This window comes from Alexandromys fortis, unplaced genomic scaffold (genome assembly GCF_014885135.2).
Source record: "Alexandromys fortis isolate MF-2015 unplaced genomic scaffold, M_Fortis_MF-2015_v1.1 scaffold_1, whole genome shotgun sequence".
Lineage (NCBI taxonomy): Eukaryota > Metazoa > Chordata > Mammalia > Rodentia > Cricetidae > Alexandromys > Alexandromys fortis.
In genome coordinates, this window is record NW_026067927.1 from 12,450,248 (window position 1) to 12,468,755 (window position 18,508).

At 43.8% G+C, this 18,508-nt stretch overlaps 1 protein-coding gene across 1 annotated transcript in view; it reads right to left on the reverse strand.

The window, feature by feature from the left end:
- The window catches only part of Tango6 (transport and golgi organization 6 homolog), a 159,178-nt gene that overhangs the window by 135,173 nt on the left and 5,497 nt on the right, over positions 1 to 18,508 (reverse strand). The window contains exons 2-7 of the mRNA XM_050144150.1: positions 15,533 to 16,173; positions 13,517 to 13,633; positions 9,889 to 10,030; positions 8,339 to 8,475; positions 6,943 to 7,105; positions 5,169 to 5,251 (exon numbers count right to left, since the gene is read on the reverse strand). Of these exons, the coding sequence (XP_050000107.1) occupies positions 5,169 to 5,251; positions 6,943 to 7,105; positions 8,339 to 8,475; positions 9,889 to 10,030; positions 13,517 to 13,633; positions 15,533 to 16,173 (1,283 nt within the window). The remainder of the gene's footprint in view (positions 1 to 5,168; positions 5,252 to 6,942; positions 7,106 to 8,338; positions 8,476 to 9,888; positions 10,031 to 13,516; positions 13,634 to 15,532; positions 16,174 to 18,508) is intronic.

The window sequence follows — 18,508 nt, forward strand, 5'->3', positions numbered from 1 at the left end:
CAGAGAAACCCTGTCTCAAAAACCAAAATCAAAAAAAAAAAAAAAGAAGAAAAGAAAAGAAAAAGAAAATAAAGCAAGAAAAGAAAAGAAATCAAGGGGCTGGGCGGTGGTGGCTCACACCTTTAATCCCAATACTCAGGAGGCAGAAGCAGGCGGATCTCTATGAGTTGGAGGCCAACCTGGTCTATAGAGTGAGTTCCAGGACAGTCTCCAAAGCAACACAGAGAAACCCTGTGTGTGTGTGTGGGGGGGGGGGGGGGCAATAGGATTGACCCCCCCAAAAGGAGGTTGATTCCCTCAAAAGTAGACTGACTACTCAAAGGGAGACGAGCACCTGAGTTCAGTTCCTGGAACCCACACGGCAACTCACAACCAGTCCTGATGTGGGAGTGTCATATATCAATCTGTTGATTTCATTGGTTAAGTTATAATAAACCAGCTGCTTGGCCTCATGGCTGGAACATAGATGGGAGGAGTAAACAGAATAGAATTCTGGGCGGAAGAGGAAGTGAGGTCAGACTCTGTTCGGCTCCCTGAGAGACTCTGCTCTCCGGAACACAGACGCCATGCTCAGCTCTCCCGGGTAGACGCGATAGCTCTGCTCTCTGAGGCACACGCGATGAAGATGGATGTAGGCTAGAATCTTCCCGGTAAGCGCACCTTGGGGTGCTTACACACATTATTAGAAATGGGCTAGTCCAGGTGCGAGAATTAGCCTATAAGGGCTAGAGTATGGGCCAAGCAGTTCTTTAAATGAATACAGTTTGTGTGTTGTTATTTCGGGCATAAGCTAGCCAAGCGGCCGGGGTGTTGGGGACGCAGCCCCGCCGCTCTTATTTCAACAGATGGCGCCCAGACGTGTGGACAACTGAATCCACAGAAAGCCTGAAAAAGCTTGGGAAAGAGTAAAGCATGTTTTCTTGGTAGCAGCAGTTTCTCGGGTCTCCTCTGCTTGTTAGAAGCAAGCAAGCACTCTCATCTAAGAGAGGCTTCCTGACTCAGCTTCAGCTGCAAAACCCTGCAGCTCATTAAGAGGTCCTGCCACAAAACACTTAAATGGTGTTGACGAAAAGCTGAACGCATGCTTTTCGATTTTCAGCTGTAGCAGGAAAAAAGCTGTGCCGTTTAAAAATGCCGGCTTTCTGGGCTGTCCTGCCACGGCAAACTCTGACTCTTTTACGCAGGCGGTTCGTGTGGTTTGCAAGCACAGGCTGCTGAAGCTCGCTTGCTGGCAGGGACCTTGAAATGCCATAGAGTTGTGGCAGTAAACATGGCTACAACCGGTACCTCAGCCATGAGGCTGGAAAGCTAAGGAATGGACTGGATCTAGCTGGCAAAGCCACGGCTTTAATCCTACTCATATTGCTCAGTAATTTAAAGGCTCGTGTGGTCAGAAAAAGAGAGATATACAGTAAAGAGATTCAAAGATAAAGAAAATGTTTAAATGATTTACAGTGTGTTAAAAATATATGCAAGCTAAAAGTTAAAAGTTTTAAAAAAAAAGTAAGAAAAAGAGAAGTTGTGTGTGGTAGTACACGCCTTTAATCCCAACACTTGGGAGGCAGAGGGAGATTGACCTCTGTGACTTCAAGGTGTGGTAGCACACGCCTTTAATCCCAGTGCCTAGAAGGCAGAGACAAACAGATCTCTGTGAGTTCAAGGTGTGGTAGCAAACACCTTTAATCCCAATGCCTGGGAGGCAGAGACAGGCGGATCTCTGAGAGTTCAAGGAGAGCCTGGTCTACAGAGTTATTCCAGGTCAAAGAGATACAGATAAAATAAAAGTAAAAATAAACGAAATAGAGGTTAAAATAAAGCGTACAAAGATGGAAAATACACAGAGAATCTTGATACTGTATACTATTATGCTCTCTTTGAATTGTTTGAATGCTGAGGAAGGAGCAACAGCTGCTAAAAGATATTTGTTTATAAATGCTGCTGAACTAATCCATCGTAGAGATTTTGATGCCTTGACTTTGAAATTTGGATCTAAGGACATGATACTTTGGAAAGGAGTTTCTTATTTTGTTTTCACAGAGGATGAGACCCTGTTCATTTCTTCTATTCCGATATGGTATGATGGACCACGCCCTCCTGAACGGTTGCTGTGAATACCTTCAGAAAATTGCTTCGCTCAACTGCCAACTGAGATGAAACTAGCACACAGGTTATACCATGAAAGACCTAATTAACGACGCCCCCATTCAGCAGGAAGCAGTTTGGAGAGAAAAAACTGCGCCCATATTCCCAAATATTGTTTATAAATGTTCTTTTACATTTAAAGGGGGAGATGATATAGGTATGAATAATTTACATTGATATGGATTTTGCTTTAGTGATTTAAATTTAAGGTTAATTTTGTAATGTATATAGGTTGTTAATGAATAATCATTAATAATAGTTAAGTTTGTAGTCATGTTAGTTAAGATTTTCTAGATGTGCATAGATATATTTTAGATAGGCATTCTTCATATTTTTCAAAGATTATAGAATATGGCATTTTAAATGTTTTAATAACTTAGGACTTTTCATGACAATGAGACACTCTGCTCCTGGCAGCACCAATCTACTTCAAGAGGAAGATGGGCATCGAAGAGGATCCTTATGGAGTTTGATAGCCATTTGGGCAAGAAACTGCTCTTGCCTGGACTATTGCATAAACTGGACACAGAGAACCCGCAGAGAGAGGACTGCTGAACTTGCCTAAAGGTGAGATGATCTTTCGGGGTTCCTGATTCATGAAAGAGTCTGCAAGACATTCTTCAGGACAAGCAGATAGTGACTGCCTTTGAAATTTCCTGCTTTGTGGAAATGTCTGCTGGAAACTATGGGCCTGTAGGCCGAAGATGGATGCCCCAACGGTACAGAGGAACTTTGGGTGACTGTCCAGGCAGCGAGATGTCTCTGTCATTTCTAGAGCTTTGGATGTTAAGTTAAAGCCTTTTTTTTTTTGTTTAAACAGAAAAAGGGGAAGTGATGTGGGAGTGTCATATATCAATCTGTTGATTTCATTGGTTAAGTTATAATAAACCAACTGCTTGGCCTCAGCTTGGAACATAGATGGGAGGAGTAAACAGAATAGAATTCTGGGCGGAAGAGGAAGTGAGGTCAGACTCTGTTCTGCTCCCGGAGAGACTCTGCTCTCCGGAGCACAGACGCCATGCTCAGCTCTCCCGGGTAGACGCGATAGCTCTGCTCTCTGAGGCACACGCGATGAAGATGGATGTAGGCTAGAATCTTCCCGGTAAGCGCACCTTGGGGTGCTTACACACATTATTAGAAATGGGCTAGTCCAGGTGCGAGAATTAGCCTATAAGGGCTAGAGTATGGGCCAAGCAGTTCTTTAAATGAATACAGTTTGTGTGTTGTTATTTCGGGCATAAGCTAGCCAAGCGGCCGGGGTGTTGGGGACGCAGCCCCGCCGCTCCATAAATCAACACAGTCCTAATTCCAGACCCAGGGAATCTGATGCCCTCTACTGGCCTCCAAGGGCACTGCATGCATGTGGTACACAGACATGTGCAGGCAAAATACCCATACACACACACACACACACACAAACACACACAAATTTTTTAAAGAGAGTAGAGTTAGAAGACAAAGACACTGAAATTACTGTAAAAAATGTATTCTATATTTTCAAAAGGGTAAAGGAAAGGAAAGGCTGGTCAAGATGAGGGTGTCAGAAGACACAGTAAAGTCAAGGCTAGCCTGGACTGCGTGTAGGTGAGATCCTGCCTCAGAGGAAAAACATCGTGCTGAGAGCTCGTACTGTGTGATTTTCTTTAGGTGAACCTACAGAGTGGTTGCCTAGGGCAAAGGGTGGGTGGAGAGTGAGGAATGCTAGCTAATGGCTTCTGTCGGGGAAAGATTTTCTAGAATTACATTGTGATCATGGGTGCATAAGCCTGAACTGTACACTTTAAATGAGTGCACTGTACATTGTGTGGATTTTATCCAGCAAATCTGTGAGCAGAAGGAATGGAGAGAAAAAACAGCTGGAAATGTTCCCAGATGCCTCTTAGAAGCTAAACAGCCTCTTGTTACCCATCAAGTGGCTGGATCAAGTCATGCTTTCCAGATGTCTTCCTCATTTCCTGCGTGTAAACTCTACTCTATAATTTAGTATTAGCAGAATGTTAATAAAGATTACACTCCCTTTGTTGCTAAATTCCACACAGTGTTTACTATCTTCCTCCAGCATACACATTTCCTCTGTCTTCCAACTGCAGCTGGGCTGCCAAAAATTGCAGGGAGCAATTACCGTCTGCAATGTCCCTGCTTCACAGCAGTGTGGGTCAGACTCAGCACCTACAGAAAACTGATGGCTGACTTTCCTAGTGGAAAGGGTCTTCATTCTTCACTGTTGTTGTTTGTTTTTGGGTTTGGTTGGGGCTGTGGGTTTGAGATCACAGTGTAGCACTGGCTTGGCTGGAATTCACTTAGCAGACCAGGCTGACCTTGAATTCACAGAAATTGGGCTGCCTCTGCTTCCAAAGGGCTAGGTAAATTAAAGATGTGAGCCACCATGCACAACTGATTTTTTAATTTTTAAGCACACATTTTATATCTACAAATTTATTAGCACCATATGTAAAATTTAAAACAAAAGCCATCCCGCCTTCCCTGTTTGTTTTTTTTCTTTTTCTTTTTCTTTTCTTTTCTTTTTTTTTTTTTTTTTTTTTTGAGCCTGTCCTAGAACTAGCTCTTGTAGACCAGGCTGGCCTTGAACTCACAGAGATCTGCCACCTCAGCCTCCCAAGTGCTGGGATTAAAGGCATGCATCACTACTGCCCAGCTAGATTTATTATTTTTAATTATGTGTATGTGTGTGTCTCCGTATGTGGGTATGTTCAGGTGCCTGAGCAGCTCAGAGGTACTAGATTCCCTGGGACTGGAATTCTAGGCAGTTGTGAACCAACTGACACAGGTTCTGGGAACTGAACAGTAAAAGCAGTATACAGCATATGTTTTTACCAGCTGAGCCCTTTCTCCAGCAGCCTCTACTCATCCAAACTCTTGAAATTCTTGTTAAAAGGCAAAATTACAGATGCAGATCGTTGCTAGCAGGAGGTATTGTTCAAAGTCAGGAGTTTCCAAAAACAAAAGGTCTTCAAACACTAATTATGAACATTTAACTAGCAACATAACCAACTTGAATTACCAACCTTAAATACATCTTCAATACATCGACTAAGTTCTTCCTCAGTCACCAAAATAGTTCCTGGGACCATGTTACTCTCTGGAATCTCTTTGAAAACAAACAAAAGTAGTTCCATCACTTTTCTGAACAGACGACACTAACAACGTTTTATAGTAGGAGAGCCCAGGTAAGACCAGAAAATCAGCATTACCACTGTACAATATGCCATTTATATCCATGGAATCTATGAAGCTTCTGATGATGTCAGATCCTGTTTCAGGAAAAGCATTCTAAAACAGAGGACTTTTGTCTTTTTAATGGAGTATTAGAAGAGCTGGCTATGGCAGCACATGCTTATCTCAGCACCTGCAAAGCCAACTGAGACAGCACAGCCAAGTTCAAGCATGTCCTGTGCTCTATTGCTATTAAGCATGACCTTGTTCCCAAAATCCAAAATCTGGAGTGGAGATCGGATCACTGGTTAGGAGCACTTGCTACTTTTTCAGAGGACCCAGGTTGTTCCTAACACTCACTTGGTGGCTCACAACTATCCATAATTCCAGTTCCACGGATCTGGTGCCCTCTTCTGGTCTCCTCAGGCACTGCATGTATGTGGTGCACAGACATACATCCAGGAAAAATACTTACGCACTTTAAAAAATAATGTTTTAAAAAAGGAAAACCCAGCCGGGTGGTAGTGGTGCATGTCTTTAATTCCAGCACTTGGGAGGCAGAGGCAGGCAGATCTCTGTTAGTTAGAGCCCATTTTGGTATACAAAGCAAGTTCCAGAACAGCCAGGACTGTTACACAGAGAAACCCTGTCTCAAAACACATCAAAAAGAAAAAGAAAAAAAAAGAAAATGTGTTTCAAGGGATCTCACATAGACATATGGCAGACATATGGCAGAACACCAATGTACATAAAATACAAAATAAAAAATAAACTATAAAAGAAAAAACAAAAAACAAGATCCAGGACAAGCCCTGACAACCTTGTATGGATGTGAAAATTTTCAAGTGTGATCACTGTTCAATAGCCAAGTAAGAAGCTGATTATTATTATTATTATTTGTTGTTGTTGTTGTTTTTCAGGACAGGGGTTCTCTGTGTACCTTTGAAGCCTGTCCTGGAACTCATTCTGTAGACCAGGCTGGTCTTGAACTCACAGAGCTCTGCCTGCCTCTGCCTCCCGAGTGCTGGGAGTAAAGGCGTGCTCTACCACTGCCCAGATGTTTTCTTTAATCTTTAAAATCACTTTTATTTATTTGTATGTATGCCCGAGCTGTGCTCACCTGCCTGCCACAACCCGTAAGTGGAGGTCAGAGGACAACTTCTTCTACCAGTTGGGTCCTGGGGACTGAACTCAAGATGCCAGGCCTGGTGGCAAGCTCCTTTACCCACTGAGCTAGCTGGCTGGTCCTTTTTTAAATTCAGTGTTTTTTGGGTTTTTTTTTTAAAAAAAGCAACAGAAACTAACATCTTTCTTCGAAGATTTATGCTGAAAGATTTAGGAGTGATATGTCATCACGTCTACAACTAGCTCTCAAATGTTCCATAAAAAACTAACTGTATTCATGTGTGTAGAGCGAAATGAAGCAAATGTAACCCAAATGGGAACAGTTGGTGACTCTGGTGAAGTGTGTCCGAGGGACTCAATATTCTCTTCCTGGAACTTGGGAAAGTAAAGTTTCCAAGTGAAAAGCTAGGAGAGAAAAAGGAAAACTGAGGACTGAAAGACCCCAGACTTAAGCCCTTTAAGTTTAAACTGTAGGAAGGGTTACCCCAGCACCCCCCTTACCTGTTGTGGTCAAGCATCGATGCAGAGGAGCTAGCATGGGCTGAAGCAAATACTTGGGAGCCAGCTCTGGGTGTTCCCTCGACATAGTGATGAAGGTGGTCGTGGCCACTCTCTGAAACTGCCGTGCTGTCAATTTATCTTGAAAATGGAATAAGTCCAGAATCTACAATAAAAATCAGCAGCAAATAAGAGAAAGAGGTATTTATAATTTTTAGAATGTGTATGGGTATTTTATGTGCACGTGTGTCTATGTACCACATACATGCTGTGCCATAGAGGCCAGGAGGAGCTCGGATCTTCTGGGACTGGACTTCTGAAAGGCTGGTTCCTATGTGGGTGCTGAAAATTAAACCTGGGTTCCATGGAAGAGCAACCAATATTCTTAACCACTGAATAAGATGTTCTAGTTTGGGTTTTTTTTGTGTTTTTGGGTTTTTTGGGGGGGTTGTTTGTTTTGTTTTGTTTTTCAAGACAGGGTTTCTCTGAGTTTCACAGAGATCCTCTGCCTCCCAAGTGCTGGGATTAAAGGTGTACGCCACCATCACCTGGTTCTCTAGTTCGTTTTATTGTTGCTATAATAAGACTCTGACCAAGAGCAACTTGTGGAAGGAAAGGGTTTTTTGGTTTGTTTTTGTTTGGTTTGTTTTTTCTTTGTTTTTTTCAAGACAGGGTTCTTCTGTAGCACTGGAACCTGTCCATGAACTAGCTCTTGTAGACCAAGTTGGCCTCGAACTCACAGAGATCCACCTGCCTCTGCCTCCCTAGTTCTGGGATTAAAGGCATATGCAGGAAAGGGTTTCTTTATAGTTCACAGGTGATGCAGTCAAGTCAGGAACTGAAACAGAAATCATGGCCTAACCTGCTTTCTTATACAACTGAAGACCACCTACTCAGGGGTAGCACCACCCACAGTGAGATGGGCCCTTCTACAACAATCATTAATTAAGAAAAAACCCCATGGATATGCCCCCAGGCCAGCCTGATGGAGGCAATTCTTAGGTTGAGGCTTCCCCTTCTCAGGTGATGCTGGTTTGTGTTAAGCTGACAACAAACCAGCAAATACCTGTAACTCTAGAGGACAGGATGGGCATGGGTGGGTGCGCGTGTGTGTGTAGGAAGAGGAGGTGCTGGTGGTCCCCACCAGGCACAGCAGCTCACAACTGTAACCCTAGCACTTAGGGAGGCTAAGGCAGGAGAATCACTGCCAGCCTGGGTTGTATATTGAGTTCTGGGCCAGTCTGAACTGCAGCAACCCTGTCTCAAACAAACCATAATATGAGAGTCACTCACTAAACAGTCAAATGAAATACTATATCACTCTTCCTTTACTTTTAGAATATCCACTATGTGAATTAGCAGACAATACTTGATGGATCAACAGAAACAGACAATTTACCTGCGGGCAGATGTCCTTGTAGTAGCTCTCTGGGGACAGAGACTGCTGGGGACAAGAGGCCAGAATCTTTGCAATCAAGTCACATTTCTTCCAGTCAGCAGCTGTGGCCTCGGCATCACTCCCACCAGCAGCACCCGCTGTCACACAGAAAGAGACACATGCTCACAGCCGTCCCCACATAGAGCCTGCTGTCACACGGAAAGAGACATGCTCACCGCAGTCCCCATATAAAGTGTATGTGATAAGTCTGCTTGGGATAAGAAATGCTTCAAGATGTGACTGCCTCGCTGAATAAGGTACCGAGCCACGTGGCTAACATAGACAAGAACAATGGGCTAATATAAATTATAAGAGTTAATAAGAAGTCTGAGCTACTAGGCCAATCAATTTATAACTTAAAAAAAAAAGAAATGCTTCTTTTTCTCTACTGGAAACACTCTTTTTAATATTTTATTTATTATTTTATAATTTCACAAATATATAAAATATTCTTTGATCAAAATGTTCCCATTACTCTCTCTTAATCTCTTCGAACACCTACTGAAACTAAATTTGAGCTGGGTGTGTTGGTGCATGTCTGCAATCTCTCCTTGGGAAGTTAAGACAGGACTAAGGCAAGCTTGAGACCAAACTGATCTATAAAGTAAGTTTTAGGGTAGTCAGGTTTATGCAAAACTCTGTCTCTAAAGGAAAAAAAGCCAAGGTGTAGTAAGATATGTCACAAATTTAAGGCTAGTCTGGTCTACATAAAGAGTTCCAGGCCAGCTAGGGCTACATAGAAAAAAAAAAGAATTCATTGCTAATAGACCTTTTAAGAAACAATTTTTTGTTTTTTTGTTTAGTTGGTTGGTTAGTTTGGTTTGGTTTTTGATTTTTTGAGACAGGGTTTCTCAGAAGTTTTGGGGCCTGTCTTAAAACTAGCTCTTGTAGACGAGGCTGGCTTCAAACTTACAGAGATCCGCCTGCCTCTGCCTCCCGAGTGTGAGGATTAAAGCTGTGGGCCACCACAAATGGCTTGAAGCAATTTTTTTTGAAGTTGAAGCAGAAGGAAATATGGATTGAAGTTTGTTTTTTCAAAGATTTATTTATGTTCTATCATTTGTTTGATTGTTTTGCTTGCATGATGTATATACACTGAAGAGGCTAAAAGAGGGCATCAGAGCCTCTGGAACTGGAGTTACGGATGGTTGTGAGCCACCATGAGGGTGCTAGGAGCTGAACCTAGGTTCTTTCTGGACAAGAACAGCCAGTGCTTTTAACCACTGAGCTATCTCTTCAGGACCTTTGTCTCAGTACTCCTGAGTGCTGAGGTCATAGCATGTACCAACAAGACACCTGACTTGGGGACCTAGTATCCTTACAGCAGTCCTTCATTCTACATGTCGTTCAGCAGAATCTACTAGGGCTGCGCTCAGTGCCTGCCACATGCTAGGTACAAGGAGTAGGTCGAGCTACACCTTCACACAATGAGACTTAAGGCAAAGGCAACGATTCACCTCTGACTCAAAGGGAAACAGATACCACAGTAACAGAAATATATTATTTCTTACCACCTGCTCCTTCCAAAATGCCCCGGACTACTGCCTGAACGCCGTTGGGTCTCATCAACCTTTCAGAAAGCAGCTGCCCGCACAGACGCCGGAGCCAGGCTGGGGCCTGACACCTAAGCTGTGTCTTCACATCTGTACAGGACTGAGAAAAGGGGAGGAAGAGCTATAAGCCGAGCATCAGTGAAACATACACAGTATGAAGACACCATTTTTTTATTTTTGTGTTGGAGAAGTAGCTCAGTGGTGGATCATATGTTTAATATGTGCAAGGACCTAAGTTTGATCACACCCAGAGAGAGAGAGAGAGAGAGAGAGAGAGAGAGAGAGAGAGAGAGAGAGAGAGAGCACAATACTCCCCCTACCCTCTCTCCATTCAGTTCTAGTAAATGATCCCAGGGCCTTGTGCACAGTAGACAAGCCCTCCCCAGTCTGTCAGTTTCTTTTCAATATAAGCAAGAACTTTCTCTTCTACAAAACCTTCTTCAGCATTACATTTTTGATTTGTTTATTCTCTCTCTCTCTCTCTCTCTCTCTCTCTCTCTCTCTCTCTCTCTCTCACACACACACACACACACACACACATATCCCTTAGAACTAGAGTTACAGGCATTTGTGAGCTGCCTGATATGGGCCCTGGGATCCAAACTTGGATCCCCATGATTCAGCAGCATTTCTTCTTAACTGATAAGCCATCTCTCTAGTCCCAATCATATTTTTGCAGTTTTAAAAACAAAGACTCACTAAATACCCCTGGCTGACCTGGAACTTAGCAGATAGACCAAGAGGCTCTCAATTTCACAGAGCTCTGCCTGTCTCTGCCTCCAAAGTGCTGGGATTAAAGGTGTCCACCACCAAAATTTCTTTTCCCTTGAGACAAAGTTTCTCTACGTAGCCCTTGATGGCCTGGAATTCACTTTGTAGACCAGACTGTCCTTAAACTCACAAGAGAGCCTTAAGTGCTGGAATTAAAAGCATGCACCATCATGCCCACCGTGCCCACTCTTTCCAATTATTACTTTTGAGAGAAAAATATATTAAACTGGCCTAATAGTGTAGGCCTATAATCCTAGATACTTGGGAAGCTGAAGCAGGAGGATTCCCAAGATCAAAGCCTATCTGGGCTACAGACCTGATTTAAGACCAGCCCGGTAAGTTAGCAAAACTCTCTCTCAAAAGAAAAAAAAAAGCTATCTTTATGCCAACAATATATTTAGAATGAGACTAGAAATAGTAATAGCTCTAATTTAAATTTCTTCAGCTCAGATTATTTCATTCAAAACAAAAGAAGCCCAAATACTTCTGTCAAAAAAATACATTGTCGCCGGGCGATGGTGGCGCACGCCTTTAATCCCAGCACTCGGGAGGCAGAGGCAGGCGGATCTCTGTGAGTTCGAGACCAGCCTGGTCTACAGAGCTAGTGCCAGGACAGGCTCCAAAGCCACAGAGAAACCCTGTCTCGAAAAACCAAAAAAAAAAAAAAAAAAAAATTGTCCAGCCGGGTGGTGGAGGCACACGCCTTTAATCTCAGCACTAGGGAGGCAAGGGCAGGAGGATTGCTGTGAGTTCGAAGCCAGCCTGGTCTACAAGAGCTAGTTCCAGGCAGGCAATAAAGAGACACAGAGAAACCGTCTTGAAAAACAAGAAAACAAGCAAAAAAAAAAAAAATGTCCAGTAGCCAATTGTTAGTTTAAAAACAAAAATCTAGAGAACAGAAGGATGGCTAATGGATAAAGGCACTTGCCACCCAGGTCTAATGACCTGTTTGATTCCCTAAACACATATGGTAAGAGAGTACTGACCTCCCTCCACATACATGTGGCATCCATGATCTGGCATGTACATCCTCCTCAACACTAATAATTTTAGAAAATTAATACAGAGGCTGAAGATACAACTCAGTGGTAGACTGATTTTGAATATTTTAAGACAGGGTTTCTCTGCATAGCCCTTGCTGTCCTGTCGCTTGTTCTATAGACCAGGCTGGTCTCAAACTCAGAGATCTGCCAAAGTGCTGGGATTAAAGGTGTGCCACCACCACTACCCAGCATAGACTGCTTACCTAACATGTATAAGGTCCTGGGTTCCATCTCCAGCATCACAAATTAAAAAGACCCAAAGCTAGGCAGAGTGGCTCCTGGTACTTAGGATGCTGAGGCAAGAGGAGAGCCTGTGCCACATAGTGAGTAACCAGCTTGAACTGTAGAGTGAGACTCTGTCTCAAAACAAATATATAGGCTGGAAAGGTAGTTCAATGGCTAGGAACATTAGTTGCTCTTAGCAGGGGACCTGGGTTCAATTCCCAGCATCTGCATGCTGGCTCATAACTATCTACAACTCCAGTCCCAGGAAATCTAAGACCCTTTTCTGACCTTGTGCACATGGTGCACATGCAGGCAAAACATTCACACTCCTCAAATAAAATAAATATTTTATTTATTTATTTATTTATTTATTTATTTATTTATTTATTTATTTATTTTTCCTAGACAGGGTTTCTCTGTGGCTTTGGAGCCTGTCCTGGAACTAGCTCTTGTAGACCAGGCTGGCCTCGAACTCACAGAGATCCGTCTGCCTCTGCCTCCCTAGTGCTGGGATTAAAGGCGTGCGCAACTACTGCCCGGCTATGTTTATATTTTTTATGAGGCATTCATAGTATGCACACTTAGAATCTAGCACTCAGAAGCTAGAAGACAGGAAGAACACAAATTCAAACTAGCCTGGGCTACACAGAAGACCCTGTCTCAAAAACAAAACAAAAAATATATGTGATGGCAGGTGGTGGTGGTGCACACCTTTAATGCCAGCACTTGGGAGGCAGAGGCAGGCAGATCTCTGTGAGTTTGAGGCCAGCCTGGTCTTCAAAGGGAGTTCCAGGACAAGCTCCAAAGCTACAGAGAAACCCTGTCTTGGGAAATGTGTGTGTGTATGGCACTATATCTCTGTGTGCGTGCTCACATTAAATTGTCATAGCCTTTAAAAAGTAAACATGATCTTGGGAAAGTATCCACCATTCCATTAACAAAAGGTCTTTTAAATTATCCTGAAAGTTAATGACACTTTATTTTATAAATACCACTTAATTATCTAAAAGCTAAAATAAGAGAGGGGCATAGTTGCTTATGGCTGCAATCTCTACTTTAGGAGGCTGAAGCAGTATGAATTCTAGAGCAGCCTGGATTACACTGCAAGGGGTCTGGAGAGATGGCTCAGCAGTTCAGAGCACTGGCTGCTGTTCCAAATGACACAGGTTTGATTCCTAGCACCCACATGGCCATTCACAACCACCTTTAACCAGTTTAACTGCAGGAGATCTGACACCCTCTTCTGGCCTCCATGGGCACTAGCATGCAGGCAAAATACCCATACAAATAAAATAAAATGCAAAATATAGGCCTTGTATGGTGGTATATGCCTCTCTAATCCTACCACTTGGTAAGCAAAGGTAGGCAGACCTTTGTGAGAGTTCCAGGCCAATCAGGGTTACATAGTGAAACTCTATCTAAAAAATAATAAAAATCATTATTAAAGAAGTAAGGCTCAACTAGATGATTTTATAGGAAACTAAAGTCAGCTAACTTTCCAGGCAAAGAAGACACATCAGCTCCCACCAAGTCTGAGGCCTGAATACCTGGGGTGGTCCTCCCTGGAGAATAAGTAATTCCCGGACAGCTAATGGTTGGTAGACTTGATCCAAGATGTCTCTCAAGGCTCCCCTCGATAGGACTCTTTCCTCTTCCGTTAAAACCTAAAAGACATGTGCACTTGGCTTTAGTGAAATACAGACCAGGCAGAAAACAGAAGGTAAGGTTTACTAAAACTCAAGAGGGGACAGGGGGAAGGTGTTCCCTCTTAGTCCCTTCTGCACTGAGGAGGCTGTGCTCAGCAACACTTCAGGTCCACTCTCCATCTCTCAGCTGCTCTGTTCTGGGCAGGGGGTGTGCTTACCTGCTGCAACTGTGGAGTGCACCTGCTTGCTGCTCCTCTCTCTTCTCTCCATGGGAGTGAGACAGAGCAGTGTACCCCCCTGCCACAGGGCAGATGGTGCCAGTTTTCCAGGGCTCCTGAGACTGCATGAGCAGTAAGTCTGTCTAACTGGACTGCACTGATAGAGCTCCATCTTTGTTTAAAAGATCTCTCCACACCGGCACAAGTAGCCAGTTGGTGGTACACACCTTTGATCCCAGGGCTCAGGAGGGGGAGAGGGAGAGAGGGAGAGGGGGGGAGAGAGAGAGGGAGAGAGAGATCTCCACCTTTGTGTTTATGAACAACAGTAGTGATATTTTTACTTCACTGTGGAATTGGTTCTCTCCCTGCACCTTTATGTGGGTTCTGGGGATTAAACTCAGGTCACCTGGTATACATGGTAAACAACTCTACCCGATGAGCCATCTTGCAACCCCCATATTTTGACTTTTCATCTCTTACTCTGGTAACTGTTTTTTTTTTTTTTCTTGCATTCAGAACTTAACTATCAAAGAGGGATGAAGGTCGCTTTGGGTACTTCTAATGCCAACAGTACCATCCCCTTAGGTGATTGCCACTCACAGTCCATCAGGGTCCTGCCTGCTAATTACCATGTAGCACACCGAGATGTGGGTGCTACACAGAGCAGCTTCACAACTCCTGAGCCAGCCTTCATACTGTGTTCTTTCAGTATGTTTGCCCTTTTTCTCCATCTTGCCAGAGACCCTTGGGACACTGAAGGGCCTCAAAAACAGTGAAGAGATGCCGACCGCAGGCTATAGGCACTGCTGGTTCTGCCAGTGCTTTACCCTGAAGTAAAAAGCAGGTGTTCTTGTTTGGACACTGTTTAGTGACACTGCTTGGACATAGTGGCTTTTAGGTAAATACAAGGGAAATGGTGTGTTAGGGTTACTACAGCTGTGATGAATACCAAGGAAGAAGCACAAGCGTGACCCCAGCAGGTGAGAGAAGCGACAGCGTAGTGAGGCAGCACTAGGGCATTTGCTCACCCGTGTGACCTTGACCCATTTATATTTTAATGGCGGTTTCTCTGGCTAGCCCCTGAGACTGGTCCACTAAGTGAAGACACAATGGTTTCCTATTTGTAAATCTTATCTCCTCAATTATTGTATGTTATCCATGTCTATTCTAGTTTGTTTTCTGTTAATTTGATAAAACACTGACCAAAACCAAGCTGGGGTGGAAAGAGCTTATTCTAAGGCTAACATTTCCAAGTCACTGTTCATCACTGAGGGAAGTCAGGGCAGGAACTAAAGCAGAAATCATGGAGGAACGTGTTTACTGGCTAGCTCTCTGGTTCTCTGCTCAGCTAGCTTTTGTTTACAGTCCAGGACCACCTGCCCAGTGATGATGCAGCCCACAGTGGACTGTGCTTCAGCATTAGATAGAAATTCTAGATCTTAGTGGGCAAGGTGGTGCACACCTTTAATCCCAGCATTTGGAAGGCAGAGGTAGGTGGGTCTCTGAGTTTGAGGTCTACAGAGTGAGTTCCAAGACAGCCAGAGCTACACAGAGAAACCCTGTCTCAAAAACCAGGAGGAGGAGGAGGGAGGCAGGGATTCTAGCTCCTTCAATCAGCACGTTCTAAACAACTAAGAAATGTATTCAGCTCTTACGCAAGCACACACGCTATCGGTCATAGTTCTCTCTGTACATTTACCTCTTCCACGGGGGCTGGTGGTTTTCTTTTGGTTGGGCAGAACCCCAGCTGGCACAGACCTGCTGCAATATCCCCAAAATGGCGGCAGAAAATCAGGCTCCCCAGAGATGCATGCTGAGCCAGATCCAGGAGGACCCTGCAGCAGGTGTACAGTCTCCGGGTGGCATGGGGGGCAGCCTCTAGACGTACTACATCTTGAACAACAGCTCCAAACTCAGTCCTGTGTTTCAGAGGGACTCCCACACCAGGCAGGAGGTAGGGGCAGACACCCAAGGTGACTACAAACTGCAGAACCGACTGGACGGTCTTCTGTTGGGAGACGCTTAGTGTATCCGGGCTGAGGGCAGGAGCAGCTTCGGGAGTCTTGGGGTTGGGTGTTCCTGGACTAAAATCAGCTACAAGGCGGGTCATGGTTTCCTTCAAACACAGCAGCAGCAGCAAAGTCTGAGAGGTGAAACTCCAGGTGATATCTTCGGAGCTCTGCAGCCACTTGGCCTTACCAGCAGTTTCGTCTCTTAGGACTTTCAGCTTCTTCCACTGAGCATCCTTCAGAAACCTGGCCTCCAGCACAGACAGGTTAGATTTTAGGGTCTGCAGCAAGACATCATGCTTTGTGTTCTGTAGTGAACTTGAGCCCGATCCTTTTGAAGGAGGAAAAAAAAGGGGAAATAATGAACCAAGAAAACAAATGAGATTTTCTTCTGTATGGGACACAGTGCCCACTCCAGCCACGAGATGGCCCGTGAAAAAGGGAAAAGTTGGGGTGCTGTGGATGAAATTGTTAGACAGCTGAAAAATGCTTTTGTGGGGGAGTCTTTCTGCGGTGCTATGTGACTGTTCTGCCACTGAGCTGCACTCCTAACCTCAAACCTTAAAAAGAAAAAAAAAATCTATGGGCCATCACGTGCCAAGTTGAGTTCCATCCCAGAGCCCACATGGTTAAAGAAAAGAACTGACTTCTGAAAATTGTCCTCTGACCTCCACATCCATGCTATGGCATGTGTATGCCCACACCAACACAAGCATACACGCCCACACAGTAATAAAATAAAAAAATTTAATCTGTGGCAGATGCATGGTATTATAAATTTATCCAAACTACATATCAGGAAAACTAATGCAACCATGTAAACTATGGACTTAGGTTAATAACAGTGTTTGAACACTGCTCACCACCTGTAACAAATGTGCCACATTAAGGCATGTTAATAAGAGGGGAACGGGGATTCCAGTGGATAATGGAGCGAGCACACGGAAATGTTCTCAGTTTCCTCTTTCTTTGTGACCCGAAACTGTAATCAAATATATCAGAGTGTTTGGGGAAGCAGGGGCAGGAAGATCTTGAGTATCAGGCCAGCCTGGGATGGCTTAAAAACCATACATACACACACACACACACACACACACACACACACACACATGCATGCACACTCACACAGAGGGAGAGAGAAACGTGCTTATGCACTCACACACACACATGCTCACAGTCACACACATAAACAGTATTCTCTAGATGCTAGGGTTTCCTGTGTTTTTCTTCTTACTTTTTTCTTTTTTTAATGTGTGTGTATACGTGTGTGGGGGTACACAAGCATGTGTGTGAAGGCTGGAATTCAGTATCAGTTGTCTTCCTCAATCGCTCTAACTTATTTTTTGAAACAGGGTTTCTCTATGAACCTAAAGCTCACCAATTTGGCTAGACTGGCTGGCCAGAGAGCCCTGAGGATCCCTTTCTTTCTTTCTGTCTCGTGATGCTGAGATTACAGCTCAAACTACTGCTGCCCTCAGCTTTTTCCCCTCCAGAGACAGGGTTTCTCTGTGTAGTCTTGGTTGTCCTGTAGACCAGGACAGTATTGAACTCACAGAGACCCACCTGACTCTGCCTCCCAAGTGTAGGATTAAAGACATGCACCACCAACCCAAGCTGCTGTCCCCAGCTTTTACATAGGTGCTGGGGACCCAAACTCATTTGCACAGCAAGCACATTACTAAATGAGCCATCTGCCCAGAGCTTTTCTTTTTCTCACTTAGTTACATTTAAATTTTTCTGTAGTAAGCCACATTGCTTCTGTACATAAGTTATTTAAAGGTTATAAAACTATGTATTATATAAGTTCATTTCCATAGAAAGTAAAAACAGTATTTCCCAGAATTCTGGTAATGGTAACAGCTAGGTAATGAGATTAAAGTACTTTTTTATTTTCTTCTTTCAGTTTCCCTCCTTTTGTCTACCCTTTATATATAGTAAAGACCAAATGCTCTCATAAAAGAACAGGGCTGGGCAGTGGTGGTACATGCCATTAATCCCAGCACTTGGGAGGAAGAGGCAGGCAGATCTTAGTGAGTTTGAGGTCACCCTAATCTACAAAGCGAGTTCTAGAACAGCCAGGACTGTTACACAGAAAAATCCTGTCTCAAAAAACAAAATAATAATAATAATAATAAAATAAGTAAAAGAGAAACAGTTACAACATTGTTCTTCAGAGTAATGAGACAGGGCTGGAGAGATGGCTCAGTAGTAAAGAGTATCTTCTGAGTACACAATCTTGAGGACCTGTGTTTGCATCCCAACACATATGTAATGAGCCCAGGCGTGTGGCCTATGCCTGTCACCCTAGTTCTAAATTGGGTGGAAACAGGAGGATTCCCAGAGCTCACCGGCTTCAGCCTAGCCAAGAAAAACATGAGCCCTAAAATCCGAAAGAGACCTTGCCTCAAAAGAAAAAGCAGAGAGAGATAGAGGATGACCTGAAACCCTCGTCTTGCTTCAGTATACACACACACACCAATATGTGTGCATACACACACACACACACAAACACATACAAACTTACATGTAAATGAATAAATCTAAAAATTTTTTCTTAAAAAAGAATAGTGAGGCCGGGTGGTGGTGGCGCACGCCTTTAATCCCAGCACTCGGGAGGCAGAGGCAGGCGGATCTCTGTGAGTTCGAGGCCAGCCTGGTCTACAAGA